The sequence below is a fragment of the Alligator mississippiensis genome, chromosome 7 (assembly GCF_030867095.1).
Source record: "Alligator mississippiensis isolate rAllMis1 chromosome 7, rAllMis1, whole genome shotgun sequence".
Taxonomy (NCBI): domain Eukaryota; kingdom Metazoa; phylum Chordata; order Crocodylia; family Alligatoridae; genus Alligator; species Alligator mississippiensis.
The window spans coordinates 68565754-68588553 of record NC_081830.1 but is presented as its reverse complement, the minus strand read 5'-3'; the positions used below and the strand labels follow the sequence as shown (position 1 = coordinate 68588553).

Here is a 22800-nt window from a genome sequence, read left to right as displayed (position 1 = left end):
TTATGAATATTCAATAGATTCCTTGAATTTAGGATCTACGGTGCATCTCTGCCAGTGTTAGTAGCGATAGAAACACAAGAATAAGTTGGCGAGAGATTTTACTACCCGGTCCTCTTACTCTGGCCAGTTTCCTGCTGTAACCGCAGGGGTACGACTACTGCAAGAGATGAGAGGATGCGTGCTTTCTCCTTTTTCATGTGCACTGTAACTGCGTGACTTAACTGAGAGAGGAGTCTGAGGGAAAAGCCCTGAAGCCCTTGCTTCAGTTGTGCTCCGCTCCCAGCGGACCCTGCAGACCACCTGAAGGCAGCCCCTCGGCGCTCAGGGAGGGGAGCCTGCACTCGGCCTGTCCGCATTCGCATCAGCCGAGCCAAGGTTTCGCCTTTTATGTCGGAGGGAGAGAATGCGCTTCCGCGCGCGGTGACGAGGCCGGCGGGACCGTTGGTGGCCACGAGCCGAAGTTCGAAAGTGGCAGTTGGAGCCTGCCGTTTACTTTCAAACTGCGCGTTCCGCGGCGGTTGGCTGCAGCGGCGCATGCGCGCGGGGGTCTGCGGCCTCTGCCTGTCCGCCCCCGGCCGCAGAGGGCTGCTGTAGGCGGCGGGAGACGGACGAGTCCGCGCGGGCTGGTGAGTGCCCGGCTCCGGGGGCGGCGCGGCGCGGCGCGGCGAGGCGAAGGGATGCATGCGGGGAAGAGGCTCCAGCATTAAGTGGGGCGTGGGCCCCGCATCCACGGACTGTCACTGGCGCCGCGCAGGCGGCTTCCCCCGTGCCCCGCGCTGTCCGGGGATAATGGCTGCCCGTGGCGGGGGCACGGCCAAGAGCTGGCATCTTCTCGGGGCGTCCGAGTCTCCCGAGTCGGAGACGGTGCGGAGGGCAACGGGGTGGCCACAGACTGGATCCGGCCGACTGGTGGGCGCCCGCCTGGGAGCTGGATCCAGTCATTTGCCCGGCTGGATCCAGCTGGTGAGCCACCTTGTGCCCGCCCCTCCACCAGCTTAATTAGGTTTCACTGATTATGAGCATATGTTTATGTAAGGGGCGCATCACCCCTTGCATGAGGAAGGAAGTGGGGGAAAAAACAAACCTTGCCAGTGTGACCCGGAGGGGGCAGAAATCCCTTTTTGACCCCAAATCTGGCTGTTAGATTAGAGTCTGAATAAGTAAGCAAGTCCTTCCAGCCAAGCACCTGAGTGCTTTTGAAAGGGAACACCAGTGCACCAGTGGCGAAACTGGCTGTTGGCTTCTAGGTGTGGTGAAAAGGAAAAGACCAACCCCCCCCCCCCCAAAAGCAGAAGCCAGAAAGTATTGCATGTGGGAGGGGTGTGCTCAATTCTTCCTCATCCATGAAGGTGACAGCAGAAGCCCTGAAACTGTTGCCTTGTCAGCACAGATCCTGGTTTTCCCTGGTAAAAAGTCACAAATTATCTGTTTAAAAAACCCAAAATCCGTGATAAAAATTAAAGTCCCCCCCCACCCTGCTAGTGCTCCTCACTCCCCCACACAGCCTCCCCAGTCCTGCTCGTGCCCACTACTCCACCCACAACAGCCCCCCAGTCTCCCACAAAGGCACAGACACACAGACAAATACACACACACACCCTAGCAGGTTAGGTGTGGGGGAGGATGGGGGGGAAAGGAAAGGGTTGGGGGTGCAGATTGAGAATGGAGGGAGGAGAGGTGCATCTCTGCATGTTCCCGGAGGGCGGGATGAGGGTAGGCCACACATGCACCGCCCAGTCAGGGTGGGGGGGAAGCTCGCATGCAGCAGCCCCCCACACTACCGCCTCTGGTGGGGAAGGGGCTGGGGGCTGAGGGAGCGAGGATGTGTTGGGAGAAGACATGGAGTGCCTGCTGGCTGGTGGGCACTCCTGGTGCAGGTTTCCCCCGCACCTTCCTCTCCCTCAGCCCTGGGCAGATGAACATGTGGGGGGAGATGGGAATAGAGCGTGCCCCAGGGTGCAACAACGGAGGGGTGAGGGGCACTGCCAGCCCCACGCGACACACCGTAGTGCCCCCCTCCCCCCCACCTTGGCTCACTGTGCCCACTCCCAGGAGCAGGGCTGGGGGGGGGGAGGGGGGAGTGCAGTGGTCCCTCTCTGTGGCCCATATGTGCACCGCCTGGCTCGGGGGGGCCACACACGGACTACCACTGCACCGCTACACCTTGCACCTGTTGCCCGCAGCTGGAAAGCCACATGGGATATGGTGGCAGCTGCTGCGTGCGAGCCCTCCGTCCTCTCCAGGGCAGCCATGTGCAGCTCACAGAGGGTCACCGCTGGCCTGGTCCCCCTGACCCTGCTCCGGGCAACCAGTATGGTGGCAGCGGTGCAATGGTGCTGGCACAGGGTGGCTGCCACCATGCTGCTGCTAGTGGCTGGCATTGCACTGCCCCTGGCCTCTGCCCCCACACTGCATTTTTGGTTGCACACTGTGGCGGCCGCCAGCACTGCTGCACTGCCGCTGCTGTGCCCCACATCACTTGCCCAGAGCAAGGGTGAGGGCAGTAGTGCCCTTCTGCGGGCCCCACATGCCTGCTTGGCCGGGTGGGGCTCACACACGGTGGCTACCAGCACATCCCTGTGCGGCTTTCTGGCTGCGGGCAAGTGGTGCAAGGTGCAGCGGTGGCGGGTGCTCCGTGTGAGCTCCCCCAGACTGTGGCTCACAGAAGGACGCTGCTGCCCTCACTCCCCTGGCCCTGCTCCTGCGAGCAGGCACAAAATGAGCTGAGGTGGGGGGGGCGGCAGTGCCCCTCACACCTCTGCCGCTGTGCCCTGGGACACGCTCTGTTCCCCAACTCAATCTCCCTTCCTGCCCAGGCTGAGGGAGTGGAAGGTGTTGGGGAAAGCCCCACCAGGAGCGCCCGTTAGGCAGCAGGCATTGCATTTCTTTCCCTGACACATCCTCGCTCCCTCAGCCCCCAGCCAGCTTCCCCCCTCTCAAGCCCCACAACCCCCAAGCCCCACTCACCTCCAGGAATGAAGAAGAGTGATCCTGATGTAGCCTCTGGTAAGTGAGTGTGTTGGGTCCTGCCCTTTCCCCCTCCCCCTCCGGGCAGGGTTAGGGGTTTCCTGCCCTCTTGCAAACAGCTCTTGCAGGCTGGAACTCAGCTAGCCTGTAGAACTCTTCACAAAAGGGGGAAATCCATGGGTTTCCCCGCTGAAAGGGAAAATCCACGTGTTCTGATTAAATCAGGAATTCCGTGGTTTTTTTCCATTTTTATGTGGGAAATGGAAAACCCCGATGTTTGCTTATCAAACACCTTTCTCCTGGAGATGGATTCCTTTCACCCCATCATGGGGATACCAAGTACTTTAATCCACATGTGATATTAGGGATATAAATACTGATTAAAAAATACCTGCTTAACCTGTTATTACAATGCTTAAATGATTATTTGCTATGGCAACCCCCTTCCTGGCCCATGTGAAGCTGTTCTGGCCCAGTCTGCAGGGCACCCCTGCCCAGCCTGGCACCAGTGGGGTGCTTTCAGCCCCCCAGCTCAGTGACCTCCCAAGGGCTGCACCTGAGTGAGCTGGGCTGGCAGGTGGGTCCTCTGGGCTTGGGTGCAGAGGAGGCAGGTGAGTGGAGTGTTTCATGGGGCTAAACCACAGGCCTGGGAGAACCACCCTGTTCCATTTTACTTCCACCTTTCCCCTGCTGGTCCCTGGCTGTGGGGTGTGTGCAACAGTTGCAGCAACAGAAGGCACTGCATCCAGACAAGGATGGGTGCTATGGCACTGGGCTTTCAGTCTGTGGCTCTGCAAAGTCAGATCAGTGGGGTGCCGAGCCCCGGGCTGGCACCTGCCCCATCCCACCACAGAGGAGGGGCTACACCTGCCTGCGGGAAGCTGGGGGCCAAAGCGTTGACAAGCCCTGCCAGACAGGCCTGTTTGTTACACTTTAAAAGAGGCTTGTCCAGCGTACGGCCTGTGGGCCGCCATGCAGCCCGCCAAGGCATTTTCTGTGGCATGCGGTGCTGTGACAGGAAGCAAAAGTGAACATGGTTTACTTTAGTTCCCACCCCTTGTCCCTCCCCCAGCCCCTCAGTAGCTTCCTAATGGCTGCTGAAGGGCTGGGGAAGGGACAAGGTTCCCCCATGCACCACTTCAGCATGGCCTGGCCAGGTCCCTCACAGGGCCGGACCCCTCCCCAGCCAGGGGCGGTGCTGGCTGCAGCTGCTGAGTGGCCCTGCATGCCCCAAGGAGCCGGTGCCGCGGGCTTGGGGCAGGCGCAGGACAGAGCCTTCATGGGAGAACTTTGCCGCTGGGTGGCGGAGGAGCGGCTCCGCTTGCAGGTCTGGGACATGCCAGTCGCTGGTGGGGAGGGTGCGTGTCTGGGAGCACCCATTTTCCTGTCCCCGCCGCCCCGACAGGAGCCCGTGCCCTGCGCTGCTGGAGCAGCCCCGCGCAGGAGGCCAAGCAGCGGCCGCTGGCACTGCTGGCCTGTGCCTGTCTCCTCACCCGCCTGCTTCAAGCCAGCCCTCCTGCTCTGCCCTGCCCTGCCCCACAGCAAGGCGGTGCCTGCTCCCCCGGCCAGTCTCCCCCGGGCGCTGCAGCTCTCTGGGCCCAGCCACCCACACTGCGGCTCTCCGAGCCCGGCTGGGTCTGCACCGGCCAGCAGAAGCGGCAGCTGAGCCATGTGCCACTTGGGACAGGACAAGCCTACACCGGTCAGCCCTGAGCGACACATGGCTCCGCTGCCACTTCTGCTGGCTGGTGCAGACCTGGCCGGCCTCCTGTCCCCAGCAGCACATGGGAAGCTGGCTTCAGCTGCATGCTGCTTTTCCTGGCCGGTGCTGACCCAGTTCTTCCCAGGCAGGTCCTGCAGCACCATGTCAACCTGGGTATGGCACCGGCAGGCCAAGCGGGCCCCAGGTCAACCCCGGCCTGGCCCCTGGCTTCTCCAGCACCAGGGCAACCCGATTGTAGCCAAGTGGCTCCTGCAGCACCATGTCAACCCAGGCATGGCACCAGGCTGGCTGGGCACTAGGTCTGTAAAAATATTGTCTAGTGTTTGGATTGTGTTTGCTTCTGTTTCTCTTTGTTGGGGACTGGGGGTTCAACTTGTTACTGCTGGCTAAAGATGTGTTACTAACAAGTTATTAATTCAATAAAAGTAAATCTTCTTGAAGATTATTCTTAAAAAAGCCCATATTTTGTTGCTTTGATTAGTTTCCACTCTGGCTGATATCTTTTCCACATTTGATCTGTCGACTTGCATTATGCTTCTTTCATTCATTGAGAAGTGAGTAGAAGCAAAAGTGTTTATTTTAGTCAAGTGTTTGGTATTATTTAATTCTTGCTTTTATATTGTTTTATTTTGCAACTTCATTGGTGTCAAAGGTCACGTGACATCACTTCCTGATGTGATACCACTTCCTGTGAGGTCTTTGAATATGGCTCGCTGGCCCACTGGGTAATAAAAAGTTCGTGATCTGGCCCCACATTCAAAAAGGTTGGATACCCCTGCTTTAAAATCATGTGGGCCCAACCCACCAAGTTTCTTATTACCCTCTTTCAGGCAGGGAAGCTACAGGAAAAAGGGACAACAGATCCCTTGGGACAAATAATACAAAAAACAGGAATGAGAGTTGCTGGTTCAAAATAAGAGTTCCAAGGGGGGACACTGGACAGTGTCTACTGGCCCTCAAACAAGTCCAGGCAGCACAGCCTAGGAAGTGATGGGTGGCTGTAGCAAGCAAGGGGCTTAACAGCAGCTGCAGTGGGCTGGAAATGCTGGCAGGGAGCAGGCAACAAGCCTCCTGCCCCACAAGTGGGTGTGGGGAGAGCCTGCCAAGTGACTCTGGGCTGGGAGTCCAACCACGCCACAGGGGAAAAGGTTTCAGCCCTACTTCCCTCACAAGAACGAACAGCAGCAACTTTTATATGTAACTTTATTTACGTAAAATCTTCGGTATTAAAACATTTTGCTTTCCAGAAGTGAAAAACCCCTTGTTAAAACTTCAAGAGCGATACACCCCAACAACTTTTTATTTACACAAAATCTTCACTGTTAAAATGTTTTGCCTTCCAAAAATGCAACAACAAAAAAAGAAATCTAATCGAATTAGAAAAAAAATGACTTCTCAAGTTTCTGTTGAGGTTAAACAAGCAACAACAAAAACAAAAATCTGCATTGCAACTCTGTTGATGATATTTATTGAGAAAAATTAACATGTTGACATGCTGTGCTGTCAATCTTTAGTGCAACCTATTTATAATAAACCCAGTACTAGCAAATACTCATTCTGCAGGCACAGAGGATCCTGGAATGCATGGGTAACTCTTAGCCAATTTAGCAAGTCTTGGAAAGTGCTATGCATTGACTTTTCCACCACTCCAATGAATTGGACACCAATGAAAGGCAGGGCTCCGTGAAGTAATACTTCAGTTCATTTTCCACTTCATTCTTATAAGTTTATCAGGCCGGCAGCTTGGAGAGCAGAGTCCAAGGGCTCCACGGTGAGGGAAGGGCTGGGGCAGGGGCAGGGGCAGGCGTTACAGAGCTAGGGTGGGGCAGGGTTCAGGACGGAGCTGCAAATGGCTTGACCAGGTGGTGTGGGTGCAGGAGGGGCAGCTTCTGGCTTCTGCGCATACCCCCAGGGGAGGCATTGTGGGCATGTGCTCCCAGATCTGTGCGTGAGGACAGGCTGACTGTTTGGGGCAGGGGATGCCACTGGGCTCTTCCTGGTAGGGGTAACTGGGCCCAGGCTGTGCATAGGGCACGTGGCGGCGGTGCTGGGAGGGTGGAAGCTACGGGGGAGGCCTGCAACCATGCCGTAGCCCTCCCATAGCCCCTCTCCCAGCGCCGCTGCTGCCTTCCCTACACATAACCCTTGTCCAGCCCCCCCCCCCCCCCCCCAGCCGGGAAGAGCCTGGCACCACCCCCGGCCCCAGCCTGCAGCAGGCAGCCTGCTCTCGCTGTGAGCACAGATCCGGAGGACACATGCCTCTCCTAGGGATTCATGCAACAGTTGGGAACTGCCCCTCCCTCCACAGATGAGCTGCTTATAGCTCTGTCCTGTGTGCCCTGCCTCACCCCAGCTGTGCAGTGCCTGCTTCAGCCCCACTCTGCCCCATACCCCTTCCCCCCCACAGATTTACCAGTGGGACACTGCTCTCCAAGCTGCTAAGCATGCGGCATTTGTTGGCGACATTATCGGCTACATCAGCCAAAAAAAAAACAATTGCCAATAATGCCAGTTTTCTTTTTACTGGTGCAAAATTATATGGACCAATGTATTGGTACACCTTTAATTTGCATAGGAGCACTCAGTGTCATTTGTAGTGTTTCTGGATAATGGTGTTCACAATTTTTCTTCTTTGTCATGTGCATTCAGAATGCCTAATGCAATATCTTCCAGCTCAGCATCTCCCGTAAAAATAAATAACAGCTTATTGTTGGAAGCCTTAAACAAGTGGAACCTTTTGAACTGCTCTTGTAGCAATTTGACATTATTGTAATCTCATTTCAGTTGTGAACTTTGTATTTTGTTATGATTGAAAGATGTTGTATTGATCCCAAACATTTAATGTACCCTAGAATTGGGGTGTGGAGAAGTGCCTGGGTCGCAAGCAGCAACCTGTCTTTGGACCCAGCTGCTTTATTTTGGCATGCCGCTCCCTGAGGGTTACCAACCCCTATGCTAGAGGGATACAAAGAGGGGAATTACTTGAACAGTTTGACAAGCAAGAAAGATAAGCCTGACAGTTGCCCCCACTTCCTTTGTCTGCAAAATGCAATGTGAATGTTTGGGAAGATGTTGCAGTGTTTTAAGGAAGGATGTCATGGTCAGTATAAGGAAGTTGGCTTTGGTGCTGGAAAGAAAATGATTTGAACATGACATGTTTAGGGTATATGGCGAGAAGTGCTTTTCACCTTGAGTGAACTGAACTGGGTTTGAAAACAAAATTTGCAGTTATAGCTAACACTCAAAGATGCTGGACCTCTCACTGAAAAGTATCACTGGTTATGCTGTTAGCAAAAAGGAGGAAAGTTTCCACTAGTTTTAATGACACAAAATGGGTGGCACATCATTTGGGTATGGTACAGGGTAGAGCCTTGCCTACCTTCTGCCTGACTTAACACTTACACCGCTAGCTTGCTTGCAGCTCAAGTCTGAGACTCAGCTGTTCTTGTTGAGAATCTGCTTTGTTCCTTCTGGTTATAGGCCACCTGCATTTGACTATATCACATCTCCTTGTTTTTTAACAGAAATTCAGGCTTTGTTTAGCTGGCCTTATCTACATCAGACACACACAAAAAAATAAAATATGGTTAGTAATTCAACTGAATGGTTGTTTAACATCACTGCTTATCTCAACTTTAGGGAAGTTGAATGTTATCCACACTGGCTAAGCCAAAATTAGATCAACCCTTGAAAAAACTCTTCCTAGTGTAGACTGAACCAGAAGTTCTTCTAGTGTAGTCCATGTTGTATTCACAATTTCCGGGGTGGATTTGATTTAAATTAGGGATGTACCAATAGAGATTTTGGGAGCTGATAGCTGATTTTTTTTTTAAGGAGGCATATCGGCCATTCTGATTTCCAATACAGCATGGAGAGCTGCATGTAGCTGGTAAGTTTGTTGTGGTAGAAAGGCAAAGTGAGGGAAGGGGCATGGTAGGGGGGCAGATTAAGGCCCCTGTGGTGAAGGAGGAAGTGGAGCAGCCGAGACGAGGTGCAGGACAGCCATGGTGGAGGTGGCTCCTGCTGCTGCGTGCACCCCGGTAGGGTATGGGGGGGGGGGCGCGTGTGCCCTTGGATCTGCGTGGGCTGGGGCTGCTCTGGGCTGTGTGCTCTGGGCATTGGCACTAGGAGAAGGCTATTTGGGGGCTGCAGCCCCCCTAAAATTAGCCATAGCCCCTCCATATCCCCCCCTCCCAGTACCTCTGCCACCTTCCCCGAGCACAGCCCAACCCCACCCCCCACGCACCAGGAAGAACCTAGCACAGCCCCGGCCCCAATCTGCAACTAGCAGACTGGTGCCTGTCCTCTGCACAGATCCGAGGGCACGTACTGCCGCACCCCCCCCCCCCCATGCTCTCCCGGGGTGCATGCAGCAGTGGGAGCTTCCCCACTCCCCATGACAACCCCCCCCCCCAAATGAGCTGTGGCTCTGTCCTGCAACCCTCCCTTGCCCCAGCTCCACTCCTTCATGGCAGGGGTCTTCATCTGCCTTCCCATGCCCCTTCCTACCTCCTCCCCTTCCACCACACCAGACTTACCAGCTGCACGCAGCTCTCCATGCTTCTGGGCTGTGCTCCTTGCTGCCTACGTGCTGCGCTGTGGCTGCATGCATGCACGGGCATTTATTGGCCAAATTATTGGCTACATCAGGCCGATTTCTGATCCACTCAATTTTCTTTATATCAGTGCCAATCTGATATCGGACCGATGTATCAGTGCACCTCTAGTTTAAATCAGATTGATTTAAATCATGATTTAAATTGCTGGTCAGAAGCCTTGATTTAATCATTGTTTTCTACAAAAAGAGCATTCTTGTTGTTTGATATCCTTTATTCATTTAACTTTTGAAACCTTGCACTTTTAGAGAAAGGTAATGGCTTGACTCTATATACAAGCTTGCAGAGAGACAAGAGAGTGGATGGGTAATCATCAGGAATCCTGGTTTTCTCTGAGGAAAAAAAAATCCCTAATTTTTTAATTAAAAAAAGTAACCCAAGATCTACATTTTTCCATGATTAAAATGAAACACCACTATTTGTATATCTGTATATTAGTGGTGTTTCATTTTAATCATGGAGAAATATGGATTTTGGATTACTTTTTTAAATCTGAAAATTGGTGCTTTTTTTTTTTTTTTATCCGAGAAAATCAGTTATTTCTTATCTCCATATATTGCTGGTAAAAAGGATGTTATCTGTCTGGAGAGACAGATTCACATTTTGAGAACTGAAACTATGCATTGTGGAGATATTTAATAGGATCTTCTAGACCGGGGTGGGCAAAATATGGCCCATGGGCTGGACTTTCTCCAGCCCATGGCAGCCCTTTGGTCCCTCCTGGCCCAGGTTCCGTCTGGCCTATGGTGCGTCCTGCAGCTTCCTTGGCATGCAGCAGGGCTGGGGCAACTCAGCAGCTGGATTGCCTTGCTAGGCAGCCCAGGTGGTGGTGGCTCCTGGCAATGGCCACCGCTGGCCCCAGCTACGTGGTACTGGTGGACACCTGCGCGCACGGCCCTGACCCTGAACTGCCCTGTACCTGCTCCGGATTTGGCCCAGTGAAGTGGAGCAGCTCCAGACCAGCTGGAACCTGGATCCACTCTGCATCTGCTCTGGACCTCCTGCCCACACTAAACTGGTAGCAGTGGCGGCTACCAGGTAGAAGTGGCTGCTCAGCATGGGGGAAAAACAGTCCCTCCCCATCACTGCTGCTGGGCTCTTCTTGCTGCAGCTGCCTGGAGCCTGCACTTGGGCTGTGCTGCTACTGCTGCCCTGCTGGGTGGCCCGAGATGGCGGCAGCAGAGAGGAGCATCAGGGCAGCCTGGCCACGGGCTCTGGGCAGTTGCAGCAAGAAGGGCCCAACAGTGGTGAGGGAGAGGGGTGCCTCTTCTCCCCCATGCTGAGCAGCAGCTTCTGCCTGGTAACTGCTGTTCAGCATGGGCAGGCAGTTCGGAGGAATCACAGGGTGGGTTGAGGCTGTGCACTGGTTCCAGCTGGTCTGGAGCTGGTCTGTTCCCCTGGGCCAAGTTGGGAGCGGGCATGGGGCAGACTGGGGTCAAGGCTGTGCGCTAGCATCGCAGGGCTGGGGCCAGTGGTGGTGGCAGCCAGAAGGAGCCACTGCTGCCACCTGGGCTACTTAGAAAGGGGAGGTGGGGGTGGGAACGGGTGCTGACTAGCCTGTGGCAGCCCCCCAGAACTGCTTGTGTGGCTGGTGGGCAAAAATAATTACCCACCTCTATTCTAGACTGAGTACTGAGTCCCACTGGGTTTTCTTTAATTTTCAGTAATCTGTAGAAGAGCCTCAAGAACCCCATAAGATTTGGCCCCTAATATAGTGCATGGCCTGTTGTAACCCATTTATAAAACTTTTCTAAAAAGGTTACATGACTATATTGTCTCAAATAGTATATAATTAGAAGTTATAATCCCTATTCCATGATGATATCTTTGAGTTTTAACATATCTTAAATTAAAATTATCTTTATATACGTGGGGGGGGTTTAAGAATCTTAATTTAAAAAAATCCGATTAGATAAAAAAATATGATTTTTAATTAAAAAAAAATTGTTTTTATCCACCCTGACCATTTCTGTTATGAAGAATCTAGAAACCTTAAGTTTTAAACAGGAAACACACTGGGGGGGAGTATGAGAAAAACTTAGGTTTACTTTATCATACAGCAGTAACAAGATCATAAATTGGCTTTTCAAAAAAAAAAAAATTGTCTACAGAAGTTCCATTTAGAGGTAACCTGCAAGCCATTATGTTGAAAATAGGTATTATTACATTGAGAGACTCTTATAATGTTGTATTTACCAAACACACTGGAAAGTTTTTTAAAGGTAAAATTAAAGTAATTTAAATCTTATAATTACTAAGAAAGTACCATGCAGAAAGATTTTTACATTTTAAAATAAATAATGTGTATGCAAGTGCAGGTTGCAACAGGCTAATTTTAGAATTTCACAACTTTTATTAAACATATCACATTCAAAATATTTTAGTTATTGACATACTGTTGCCCTGTAGTGGCCATATTTGTTATAAAGCTATAAATAGTATTTTGATCGCATCTATTTGAAATTTGGTGCACACTTTTCTGAAGAATGGCCTGAGTCAGGAATTAGTTGAATAGTGTCTGTATCTTTAATTCTGGAATGGATTTTTTTTTTTAATTACAAAACTTTTTAGACCAGGGACGCTCAACCCCCAGCCAGCTGGCCAGTTGGCCTGCAGAGCTGTCGTCTGGCCTGTTGGTCTCCCAGTAGGTCTCATAATTTGTTGGCAGGGGAGCAGTGTCAGCATTAATTTCTTCTCCCCCACTGCCAAAATTCTGAACTGGGTGGTCTGGATAGTTTGGCTATAGGACTGATCCAGGTATGTGGGGCTAGGCTGAGGATCTGAGTGCATGGGGCTGAGGTGGTATGGGGCTTGATCTAGATGCGCAGGGCTCATTCTCATGTGCCAACCCCATAAAGGATCTGGCCTGTGGACCAGCCCTAGGCTAGTCATCTGGCCCGTACACCACTGTTTTAGACAGTTTTGATATGCTTAAATGGAATTTTTTTTTTAAAGGAGCAATTTGTGCTCTAAGTTCTTGTACAAATTAAACACAACAAACTGAAAATTAATTTTGAAACCTGGTTATGATTGTATACAGCAGCTTCTCTTAATTTTTTTTAATCTGCTATGTTGCTAATTCAATATTATGTTAAAAACAATTAATCCACTGTTGTATTTTGTTGTTAGGAAACCTTTCCTAATGCGTTGTTATTAAAGAAGTCCATTATTTCCACTAGAATTTGTGAACTAGTCACAGCTTCACAACTGAGCCATTCTCACAACAGAGATGCAGTGAAAATTCGCCCCTTCGTTTTTTTACACACCTTTTTCAAGCCGTGAGGTCTTATTTTGTTCAGTTGCCAGTCCAATTTAAGTATCTGAAAAAAAACCTAATCCCCACTCCAAATGTAAGTAGCTTGTTTGTTTCCTGCTGACTCCCTTCCAGGAAACCTCGTTTTCCTCTCTTCCCTTTTTTTAGGATGTGTTTTTAGCTTTCTCTCTGATTCTTCTCCTGCTCCTAACCCTTTTTACTTCAACCCACATGAGTTTCTGTTGATACTACTTTTTCTGCACAACACCTTCTGAGTACTTCTGTAAGGAATGGAGTGAAACCGAACCCAGGTGGTGCCTGGTTTGTTTCCTTGGTGCTTGTCGAGGAAATACTCTGTGCAAGAATATCACAGACAATGCCCTTGACTGCTGTAGCATGGGACCCCACTGTGCAGTAGATTAAAACTTGTAAAATACCTGATCCAAATGCCAGCAGCAACACTTAGAATAGTGCATTGCAATGTATAGATGTACTTATGGCAAAGATGGAGAAATTTGCTATGGCTTTTTATTGGCATTTCCCTTCAGAGATCTCTGACAGCAGTAAATTAGACTTGGGGATTATATGCATAATCTTAACTGGCCAGTGTTGTTTAAGAGATTCTGTAGATAAAATATGTCGTTCACACTTTAGTGTTGCTCTTTAAGACAATGTACTCTGAAAATGGGAGTTACTCTGAGTAGTAATTCCTTTTTTAGTTTTTGTAACTAATAAGCAGCTGCCATCACAACTTTAAATTTCTCAGTTACCTGGGAAACAAACCAAGGTGTTTCTGTGGTAATGACATTTTGTGATTCTATCTGCCTGGTAGCTGTGCAGTTCTTGGGTTATGAAACACTCTTGAATTGTATGGAGGCCTGTAAATTGGTCATGTATTCTACTTTATTCAGAGCTTCAAGCTTTGAATGACTTAAAGGAAGTCTAGCTTATTTCCTGAAGGTAAATTTTGTTTAGTTGCAGTGTGTATTCTTTTTCATAGTTTAAGATAATCATATAAGGGTACTGATGAAAATATTCTTATGAATTCATTCATATTATTTTAAGCAATTAATTTAAAGCTGCAAAGTGATATACTTCCTCAACAAAAGAAAAGTCAATCTTAACTTTGACATAAGGAGAGAGTAGGCCACAATTAATATTTTTTTAAAAAAACAATAGCTTTCCTTTGACAGTTAATGGTTGTTATTTATATAGCTGCAAGAATGTAGTTGAAATGATCATCTTCTTTTGAACATCTTTAATTTGTTTTTCTCTTTTAATTCAGGGTTATGCTTTTTGACCTGCTAAAATTCAATAATGTAGATATTAAGAATTGTTAACTTGGTGTCTAAATATAAGCAGAAGTAAAAAAAAATTCACTTCCTTGAAATATTTTTCCCCCCAAATACACAGTAATCTGATTTTTTTATTTAATCATTTCATGTGTCTAATGTGAGAATGAACTGAGTTCTCAAGAAATAACAGACTAACACGAAGGGATTCCTCACCCAGTTTTGCTTAGGATCTTAATCCCAACCTGTGATGTTCCTGATGTTGTAACAAAACACATCACTCTGAATCAACAATACTCTATAAACCTGAGTGCCAGCAAACACAGCCCACTGTTGCTTTTTCTGAAAATCAACAAATTTCCAAAATAAGTTATTCAGTTCAGAGAAATGCCTCATTGTCTTTAATAAGAATAATTATTAAATAGTTTACACTAACATACAGTGGTGAATGCTCAGACACAAATTATTGCTTTTGTAAGTAGAGCAGTCTTCCCCCTCTGCTCTTTAACCTTGATGAAGGAAAAATTTCTGTATACAAAGCTTCAACTAATGAATAAAATATAAGTGGTAGTATCTCGTCATGACTGATATCAGTTAACTGATTATGTATTTACAATAATCACTAATATAAAACTGAGAAGGATCATTTGATTTGCATAACTGATTTTCATCAGAAGTTAAATCAGCCATCAGGAAGATTTAATTTAAATAATCTGTCCAAATTTTTTTTCTGCATTTGTCTTATTTAGTTTTTTTTACTGTTGTAGTTTTTTTTCTTGGTTGGTAAAAACAAAAATTGTTAAGTGGGAGGATACCCCATCTATATTATAATGTAACATATGCATATTCTGATTCTTAATTTTTAATTTAGCAAATAATGATGCCTTTTTATTGGGTTATTTATTTTTAGGTGATTTGTATCAAGTGCTGTTTGAATTAAAATATTTAAATAATATATGCAAAATAACATTTTTAATTTATTAGCTAAATAAAATTTTCATATTAGCTGGGTACATGTATCTTTTTTCTTACCAAAATATATTTTTCCTATAAGAATATGTTGTTAGTTGACTGAGTGATGCTTCTAATTAACATAAATACATTTTATATATCAATACCTATTTTAATTCATTGTTTTGAAGTTGAAGAAAAACAGTTTTTCTTGCTTTTCAAATCCTGATCGTTTTCTCAACTTTGGATGAACAAGTCTTTGCACTTAACTAACTGAATACACTGAAATTAAGATAATGTTTTCCTCAGTATCTGAAGACTAGGCTAACACAGGCAAAACCTGGCTTGGGAATATATAGAACTCCCCTTTCAGGTGTTATACCACTGAAGAGCACAGCAATTAGACTTTCTTTAAAAATTTAGCAGCAAACATACTACTAATTTTTTATTTTAATCTGTTTATTTTAATGTTATTGAATCCATGTATAATTTATAAGCCTTAACATAAGGTGTCTTGACTTCAAATTTACTTTTGAATATTTTTCTTTTTAAAAGGGAATATATTTATTTTAAAATCCATTAATAAACCTTTTCTTTTTAAATATATTTTTATATACCCTGAGATGATCAGTCATGATGATACAGAAACAATGCAGCTGGATTTCTAGTCTTTCAGGGCTCCTACATACATGCAGGGAGGCTGCTCTGATGTGCTGTATGTAATTACAGTGCATTATACCAGACTCGATTAATTTGAAATAGGATTAATCAAGTCTGTTGGAGCGTGGTAATTACCACATTCTGACAGACTCCAGGTTCACATATATCAGCATCCCTGTGCTGAAAAATGGCAGGTCTGCTTCTTTGCGGGCCAGATCTGGCCCACAGGTTGTAGATTGCCAACCCCTAATATAGGGCAGTCGTTAACAACTTCTCTTGCCTCAAAGTTCCCCTCTACTATCATTTTTAATTTAGTGGCATCCCATTTCAAAATCTATTACAGTGCATTTTTGACTAAAGGCAAAATTATTTTTCTGCTGGCCATAACAAAAAAAATAACAGAGCAATTCTTCTCCTGGCCACAATGGGTCACATGCTGTAGATTCCTATGTGAAATCTCTTGAATACAAACACATGTTTAAGTGTTTGCAAGTGTAACAGTGCTAATGCATAGCATCCGTAAAAGAATCTCACAACTCCCTGGTTGAGAATCAGTGATAGAGGGTGTCCTGATTCAGACTGGAGTTTAGGATGGGTTGTTGAAAGGGTCAAGAAATGCATGCCACAAAAATATTCTATGGTAATATTAATTTTCTAAGTAAAACAATTGTATAAAGAAGCAGAATAACTTGTTAGTCAGCAATAACACTGGATGTCCTATTCTTTGAGATTCAGCCAGTGTGATTTCACTAATGTTGGCTGAAATCTAAAAGTAAAATGTTTCAGTAGCCTTTTTTTCTGATATTACTTGAGCTTTTTTAGTTCAGAGGTGTCAAACATATGGCCTGTGGGCCAGATTCAGCCTGTAGAGTCTGGCCAGTGGTGCTGCCAATAGTTTAGTTGCTCCCTGTGTGCTGTGTAAAGAGCGTGCACTGGCTCCAGCTCTGTGTAGCACCTGCCAGACCTGCGATGTGCTGGGCTAATCCAGGTTGCACACCACATGCCGTGTGCAGGGCTGCTCTGTGGGCCCAACCTGCCTGGGCTGGATGAGTTTGATACCCCTGCTTTAGTTGAATATGTGGACATGCTTAATCAAATATTTAAAAAAAATCCAATCAAAACTTAAAAAGTTGGAGTCAAACAGTGATGTCTTTTTTTTTTTAACATGGGGAATTATGTTTCAGGAGATTCCTAAATAGGCATCAGTCTTTTCCATTTCATTCAGGGTGTTCGTAGACAAAAACCCCCCCAATACAATAGTGCTTTACTTTAAATTTGGTGTGTTCCTGCATGAAGCCCCAGGCATGTTCAGAAGAGGCAGTGCATTACTTCAACCCAAATCACACAACATCTGTAAAGATCAGGCACTTTAGTGGAGCTTTTTTAGCACTTTTATCTAATAGCTGATTGCTGCTGCATCTGGTAAAGCACATTTTTTTAACAACTGCAAGCAACCTCAGTCACTAAATAAAGGAAGTGCAATCACTGATAAACAGACAGCTATTGCATGATGTGTTTTGCAGTAACTTGTAGATTTTTTTCAGTTATGTTTTATTAGCATCCACAAATTATACCCTACTTATAGGAATGTTCAGTTGCATACTGTGGACCATCTCTCTGTCTATTATTCACCATTATTTAACTTCCCTGTGTTAACTGTAATGATTGATTACATAAAAAAATAACATTAAGGAAGTACATGTGTAATTGCTTTTATGTTCTGTCTTTTTTTAAAAGTTAATCCTTCTTCCTAAATTTATACTGCTTGATTCGCTTCTCTTATCTTGGTTGAATGTTCTGATTCACAGGCAGTGCCAATTCACAAGGGGGTTTTATGTTTCCTGTCCTTTCTTATATTAAATGTAATGTTTAGTAGAGGCAGCTATGAAGTTTGCTTCTTGTTTGCAGTGTAAAAGCTGGAAATGGAGAGAGTGATACGTAGTCACTTAAATGCAGCCCACAGTTTCTGTAGTATATTAGAAAACCTGTGTAAGCTACCATGGTCCCATACACTGTGTACAAATTGCCTGGAAAGTGTTCTCTAGCTGTCAGCACTCTTTTTTTTCTTTTACAGCTAATTAACTAGTTTAAAAAAATCAGTTGATTGCATATATAGTTAAATTCTATAAATTGACTAAATTGTATTTTTTTCTGTTATAGGAAATGCATAATTTTGAGGAGGAATTAACATGTTCCATTTGCTATAGTATATTTGAAGACCCACGTGTGCTACCATGCTCCCACACGTTTTGTAGAAATTGCCTAGAAAGTGTTCTTCAGCTGTCAAGTAACTTTTCCATATGGAGACCACTGAGGCTTCCACTGAAGTGTCCAAGTTGTAGAAGTATTGTTGAAATTCCTCCATCTGGTACTGAATCGTTACCTATCAACTTTGCATTGAAGGCTATCATTGAAAAGTATCAGCAAGAAGACCATCCAGATGTTGCTACATGTAGTGAACATTATAGACAGCCATTAAATGTTTATTGTCTTTTAGATAGAAAATTAGTGTGTGGCCATTGTCTTACAATAGGTAAACATCATGGTCATCCCATAGATGACCTTCAGAGTGCCTATATGAAAGAAATAGAGACTCCTGGGAAACTCCTTGAACAATTGACTGATAAACATTGGAGTGATGTGTGTTTGCTAATTGAAAAGTTAGAAGAACAAAAATCTCGGTGTGAAAATATAGTTCAAGATGATAAGAAAGCTGTAGTGCAATATTTTAAGAAACTTAACGAGACATTGGAACATAAAAAGCAAGCTTTGCTAGCCGCTTTGGATGAAGTTAATACTTGTATTATTGAAGAATATGAACCGCTCATTGAAAAGATGAAAGGAATAAGAGAAGAACAGCTTGATTTAATGTCACTGAACACATCTATTAAAGAAGAGTCATCTCCACTTGTTTTTCTTGAGAAAATTGATAATGTGCGCCAACGTGTAAAAGCGTTGAAACAAAAGCAACTACCAGATACCAAGCCTTTTGAGATTTATCCACGAGTGGGACAGCTGTTGAAGGATGTATGGTGCAAAACTGAAATTGGTCAGATTAACAAGATCCTCACTCCAAAAATAAAACTTGCTTCAAAAGGAAAGGTATGCAAGAAAAACAATGAGAAGGAAAGAGGACAATCTAAGGAATTCCTGCAGTCTGTAAACCCTCTGGTAGTGATGCTAATATCTATAGTAGTAATAATTATGGTTTCGTTTAGCAAACCTTTATTGTCAGTTGTTGTAAGTGATGCTACTTCATTTGGTATTTCAGAAGTGTTGCAGTTTGTTTATCAGGATTTAGATCAAATCTTGCAGACACTAGTGGAAATACTGTCCCATACATCTGATTTACTGACAGAATTTATAGGGAGAATTGTTTCTTTCTGAATTTCAAATCTTAGATTAATAATTGGAATAACTAGGAATATTCATTCTAAATGAACTCTTTCATGAGATTTTTTTCGTCCAGTTTATATCTAAAAGCTACTGAAAGGTTCATCCCTTAAAAAAAAAATGACTCTAGGTTAATTTGTAAAAAAAATAAGTGCAGTTTAATCAGATTTTTTTTTCAGAAAGGATATCTATTACCAACCCCCATTTAACAAGGGTATAAATTCATGTACTAAAGAATTAATAATGGACTCTTTTTTAAATCTCAAATTTTGGACAAAGCTGAGAAGAGTAAATGGAAGTACCAGTCACTGACCCCAGCATATTGAAAATCTTGTATTATGTACTTCATTGATTTTTACATACAGGGTTGATTGGGCCTACTATTTGTTCATTGTCACGTATGAAATGACTAGGGTTTCATCTGTGTTATTAGTGAATCATGTTACTTTGCATTTTTCTTTTATACATAAATACAGATACAAAGTCATGGGGACATCCTTTCAATTAGAGATAAATGTGTTGCTCTAGAACTTTTTGGATGATACATTTTGAAGATACTTGGCAAGAGTATAGTCCTGAAAGGTGTTGAATGTGTGTGACATTATATTGTTTTATTCAGCAAATATTTGCTGCCTTATGAGGTTGGGCCACTTCTTGCTAAATGTTGAGTGGACCCACAATAACCATTGGGAAACTCCCGTTCAAATTAATGGGGACAATTTCAATTCTTGATTAGAACTCTAGAAAGAAAAACATGAAATAAAAATACAGTGTAAATAGTTTCTTAAATTACAAGAATAATTGAGAACTAGTCTAATTCAGTCTGAAATAAGTGTTTATGTTCCTAGTATATAATCAGATTAATTTAAACCATGGCATATTCCATTAGTTAAGATGCTAGGAACTCCATACTCACACTGAAGTCAGTAGCAAAACTCCCTGTAGAAACAGGATTTTGCCCCCTTAGGTTTTTTGTTTTTTTTTTAATAGGCAGAGTAATCCTTTAACAGTGAAAAAATTTCCAGTTGCACCAGCCCATAGATTGTTGCTGTAAGGCTACCTAAACACATCTGAGTTCCAAGTGATAATTGATGCCTTGTAAAAAATTCTTAGTTTTTTTCATAATATGCCAACAGGTAACCCTTAATGACAATAGTAACTGATTTTATTGTAAAACAATCACATGTGATGTATTATGGCATTGTTTCTGAACTATTGCATATTTTAAAATAATGTAAACACAATTATTAAACTCTGAGAAACTACAGTTTTCCACATGACATTTTAAAAGCTCACTGTGAAAAGGCAGAAGGCTTCTCTTTCCTTCTCCCTCCTCTCCCCCGCATCCCCGCCAAACGAAAGCTTGCTTTTGCAAGATGCCAAGAGCCTTGAACTTGTATTGACTTCAGTGACAGTTTGAGGGCAGTCAGATCAAGCTCTGAATTTAAGATATTAACGAATTAAGTAATTTAAGACTTAAAATTTTGGGGCCAGTAATCATCATGACCAAGCAAGATTGGATTATTTTCAGTAATGAATGCATTAAAAACAAGACACTGTAATAGGATAATTTAAAGTGACAGCTCTTATATATGCCATATAACTAAGGGTCTGTATCCCAAATAATTAATTTTAGTGCTCAGTATCAAAAAATCATACTGGCATAGGTCAGCCCAAAATGTAAGATTTAAAAAATAAATTTCCCAGTGTCAACTTTTTTTTTTAAAGAAATACTATTATTAGTAGGTCTTTATTCAGAGCTGATGATTCCCTGTTAGACTTTGTAACCCAAACAAAACAGCAGTCTGTTAGGAGAGAATTAATTATTTTCATTGACAAGGCTGAATCAAATGGAAGAAGTAAGTAGCCAGCATAAAAGGAGTCCAGACCAGTTATGTGTAGATCTGTGGTTCTAATAGGTTACATTTAAAGTAAGGATAGCACCAGGTAGATGCTTTGTGGGCAAGTCGGTATGGTTTTCTTTAGACCACTACCCATTAAGCACACAGTCTATATTCAACGTAGAAAAGTTCCTATAATTTCTATCATATAATAATACGTTAGAGTTTATATAGGTAACTTCCCTTGACATTAACCACCAGATTTTTTTAAAGAGATATTTAAGCTCTTACTGGAATTTTCAGAAACTTCTGAGTACTTAACTTTCATTAAAACCAATAGGAGTTAGGCAGGTATGACCTTTTGCTTTTGAAAATCCCACTGTGCTGCTATCTGCATTATTAAATACCTAAATACTTTTAAAATTTGATACTTAAGTGCATGTCTGTTGAGGAGTCTTTTTAGGACATCATTCCTCTTAGAATGTCTTATGTTAATTTTCTGGCTTTTTTAAAAATCTTTTATAAAAATTTATAATGTAGTTTTATATTACAAATATCTTGAATTTGTACTATTTCACGTACTTGGTATTTTAATAAATATGTATCTAAATAAAAATACATTCTTATGGGGGAGAGATTCTCCATGTCTCACTACTATTTGTAACTCGTAAGTATCTGGCTGGAATGAGGCAGTGAATTCTGACATAGGAGTGTCTGTCTCATTGAAGCAAGTACTTTTGAATTGAGGATTGTACAGTGTATCCATCATTCCTTAACATTCTGTATTCTTTGTATGATGATGCTCCCACTTATTTAGCTTAGAAGATTTATAACTGAGAGAAGAAATGTTGAAGATGCTCTCTGGAGAGTCTTGTCATACTGCAATTGGGTCTGTTGGCTTATATTCTTAAGAAGTCTAATTTCTTTTACTGTTTTACTTGGTCTTTCTAGATTTAGTAGTGCAGAATTGGTATAACTGCCAAAAGTCTCCAGGAAAATCTTATTTTTCTGAATACTTTTTCAATAATGGTATGTCTACTCTGTTATGTGTCAAGTCCTGACTTAGATGTATATTGCCTGTCTGTCCTCTGAGCATCCATACAGCAGAACCTTACACAACCCATACCTATGTATCTGTGTTTATGGTGGTATTTAAGTCACATTGATTGGGCTCCGAGTTTTTTGTGTGTCTTGTTTCTGCCTGGATTTTTAGTGCCTAAAAAGTTTAGTTGCTCTAGGAATATATTTGTAGCATATTGTGGGAACATTTGTCTATCCCCACCCAGCTGAGCATAAGTGAGTTTTAGACTACTGAAATGTTATCTCTACTTATTCCTTGCTTCTGTCCTTCCCAGCCAGTGCCAGAGCTAGGATTTAGTGCATGTAGATGAGCCATTCTTGTTGTGACATAACTTTTATTACAGCAGGATAGATATTTTTCAGGTGGTGGAAAGCATTTCAGGAGCTGTTTCTAATCCATGGAAGACAGAAGGACTTGAAAAGGGAATTACCTATGCCAGAGTAAGAATACTTCTCTGTTGCTGCACCAGTGGATTGCTCATATGCAGTTGGAGGACAAGTAGGTGAGCATAGTGGAATCACATTGTCATGGAGATCTGAGGTGATAAACAGTAACTCCAGAACTTCTACCCATTGAAGCATATTTTTAAGGAGCTATGTAAAGAGACTGTCCCTGACTCCCTACCACTTGGACATTTTTAAATGATGGAGGCTGCACCACTCCAGAAGCAGTGTTATCATGTGAAAGCTATCTATCTCAGATTGGTACAGGTGTTTGCTAGTGACAAGTCATATTTCCAATTCAAATTTTACAACTCAAAAGTTTTCCAGTGGCTGCGTGATAGGGGTAGCGTGGAGGTGAATCTGTGTAGACCTATGGTGAAGGTGGCATTGGGGCCTGTTTTCTTATGACTATTAGGGGACCACGGGCTAAAATACAGTATTTTCTCACAAACCACATGCCTCTGAATAAGACGCACGCCTTGGCAGAATAAGTAAAATAAAACTTGTTCCAGAGTCATGGCCAAAAGTTGACCTGTAGAGCAGGGGGGAGAACATGCTCTTCAGCTCACTACCCACCCCT

At 44.3% G+C, this 22800-nt stretch overlaps 1 protein-coding gene across 1 annotated transcript; it reads left to right on the top strand.

The window, feature by feature from the left end:
• The first annotated feature begins 520 nt into the window (after positions 1 to 520).
• On the top strand, positions 521 to 21333 carry TRIM59 (tripartite motif containing 59). The gene is made up of 2 exons (XM_006272859.4): positions 521 to 626; positions 17623 to 21333. Exon 2 carries the CDS (start codon positions 17626 to 17628, stop codon positions 18847 to 18849), a length of 1224 nt encoding a protein of 407 aa, XP_006272921.1. The 5' UTR covers positions 521 to 626; positions 17623 to 17625; the 3' UTR covers positions 18850 to 21333.
• Positions 21334 to 22800: the final 1467 nt, after the last annotated feature.

Coding starts and splice junctions, on each gene's coding strand:
- TRIM59 (XM_006272859.4), top strand. CDS start 17,626: ATGCATAATTTTGAGGAGGAATTAACATGTTCCATTTGCTATAGTATA.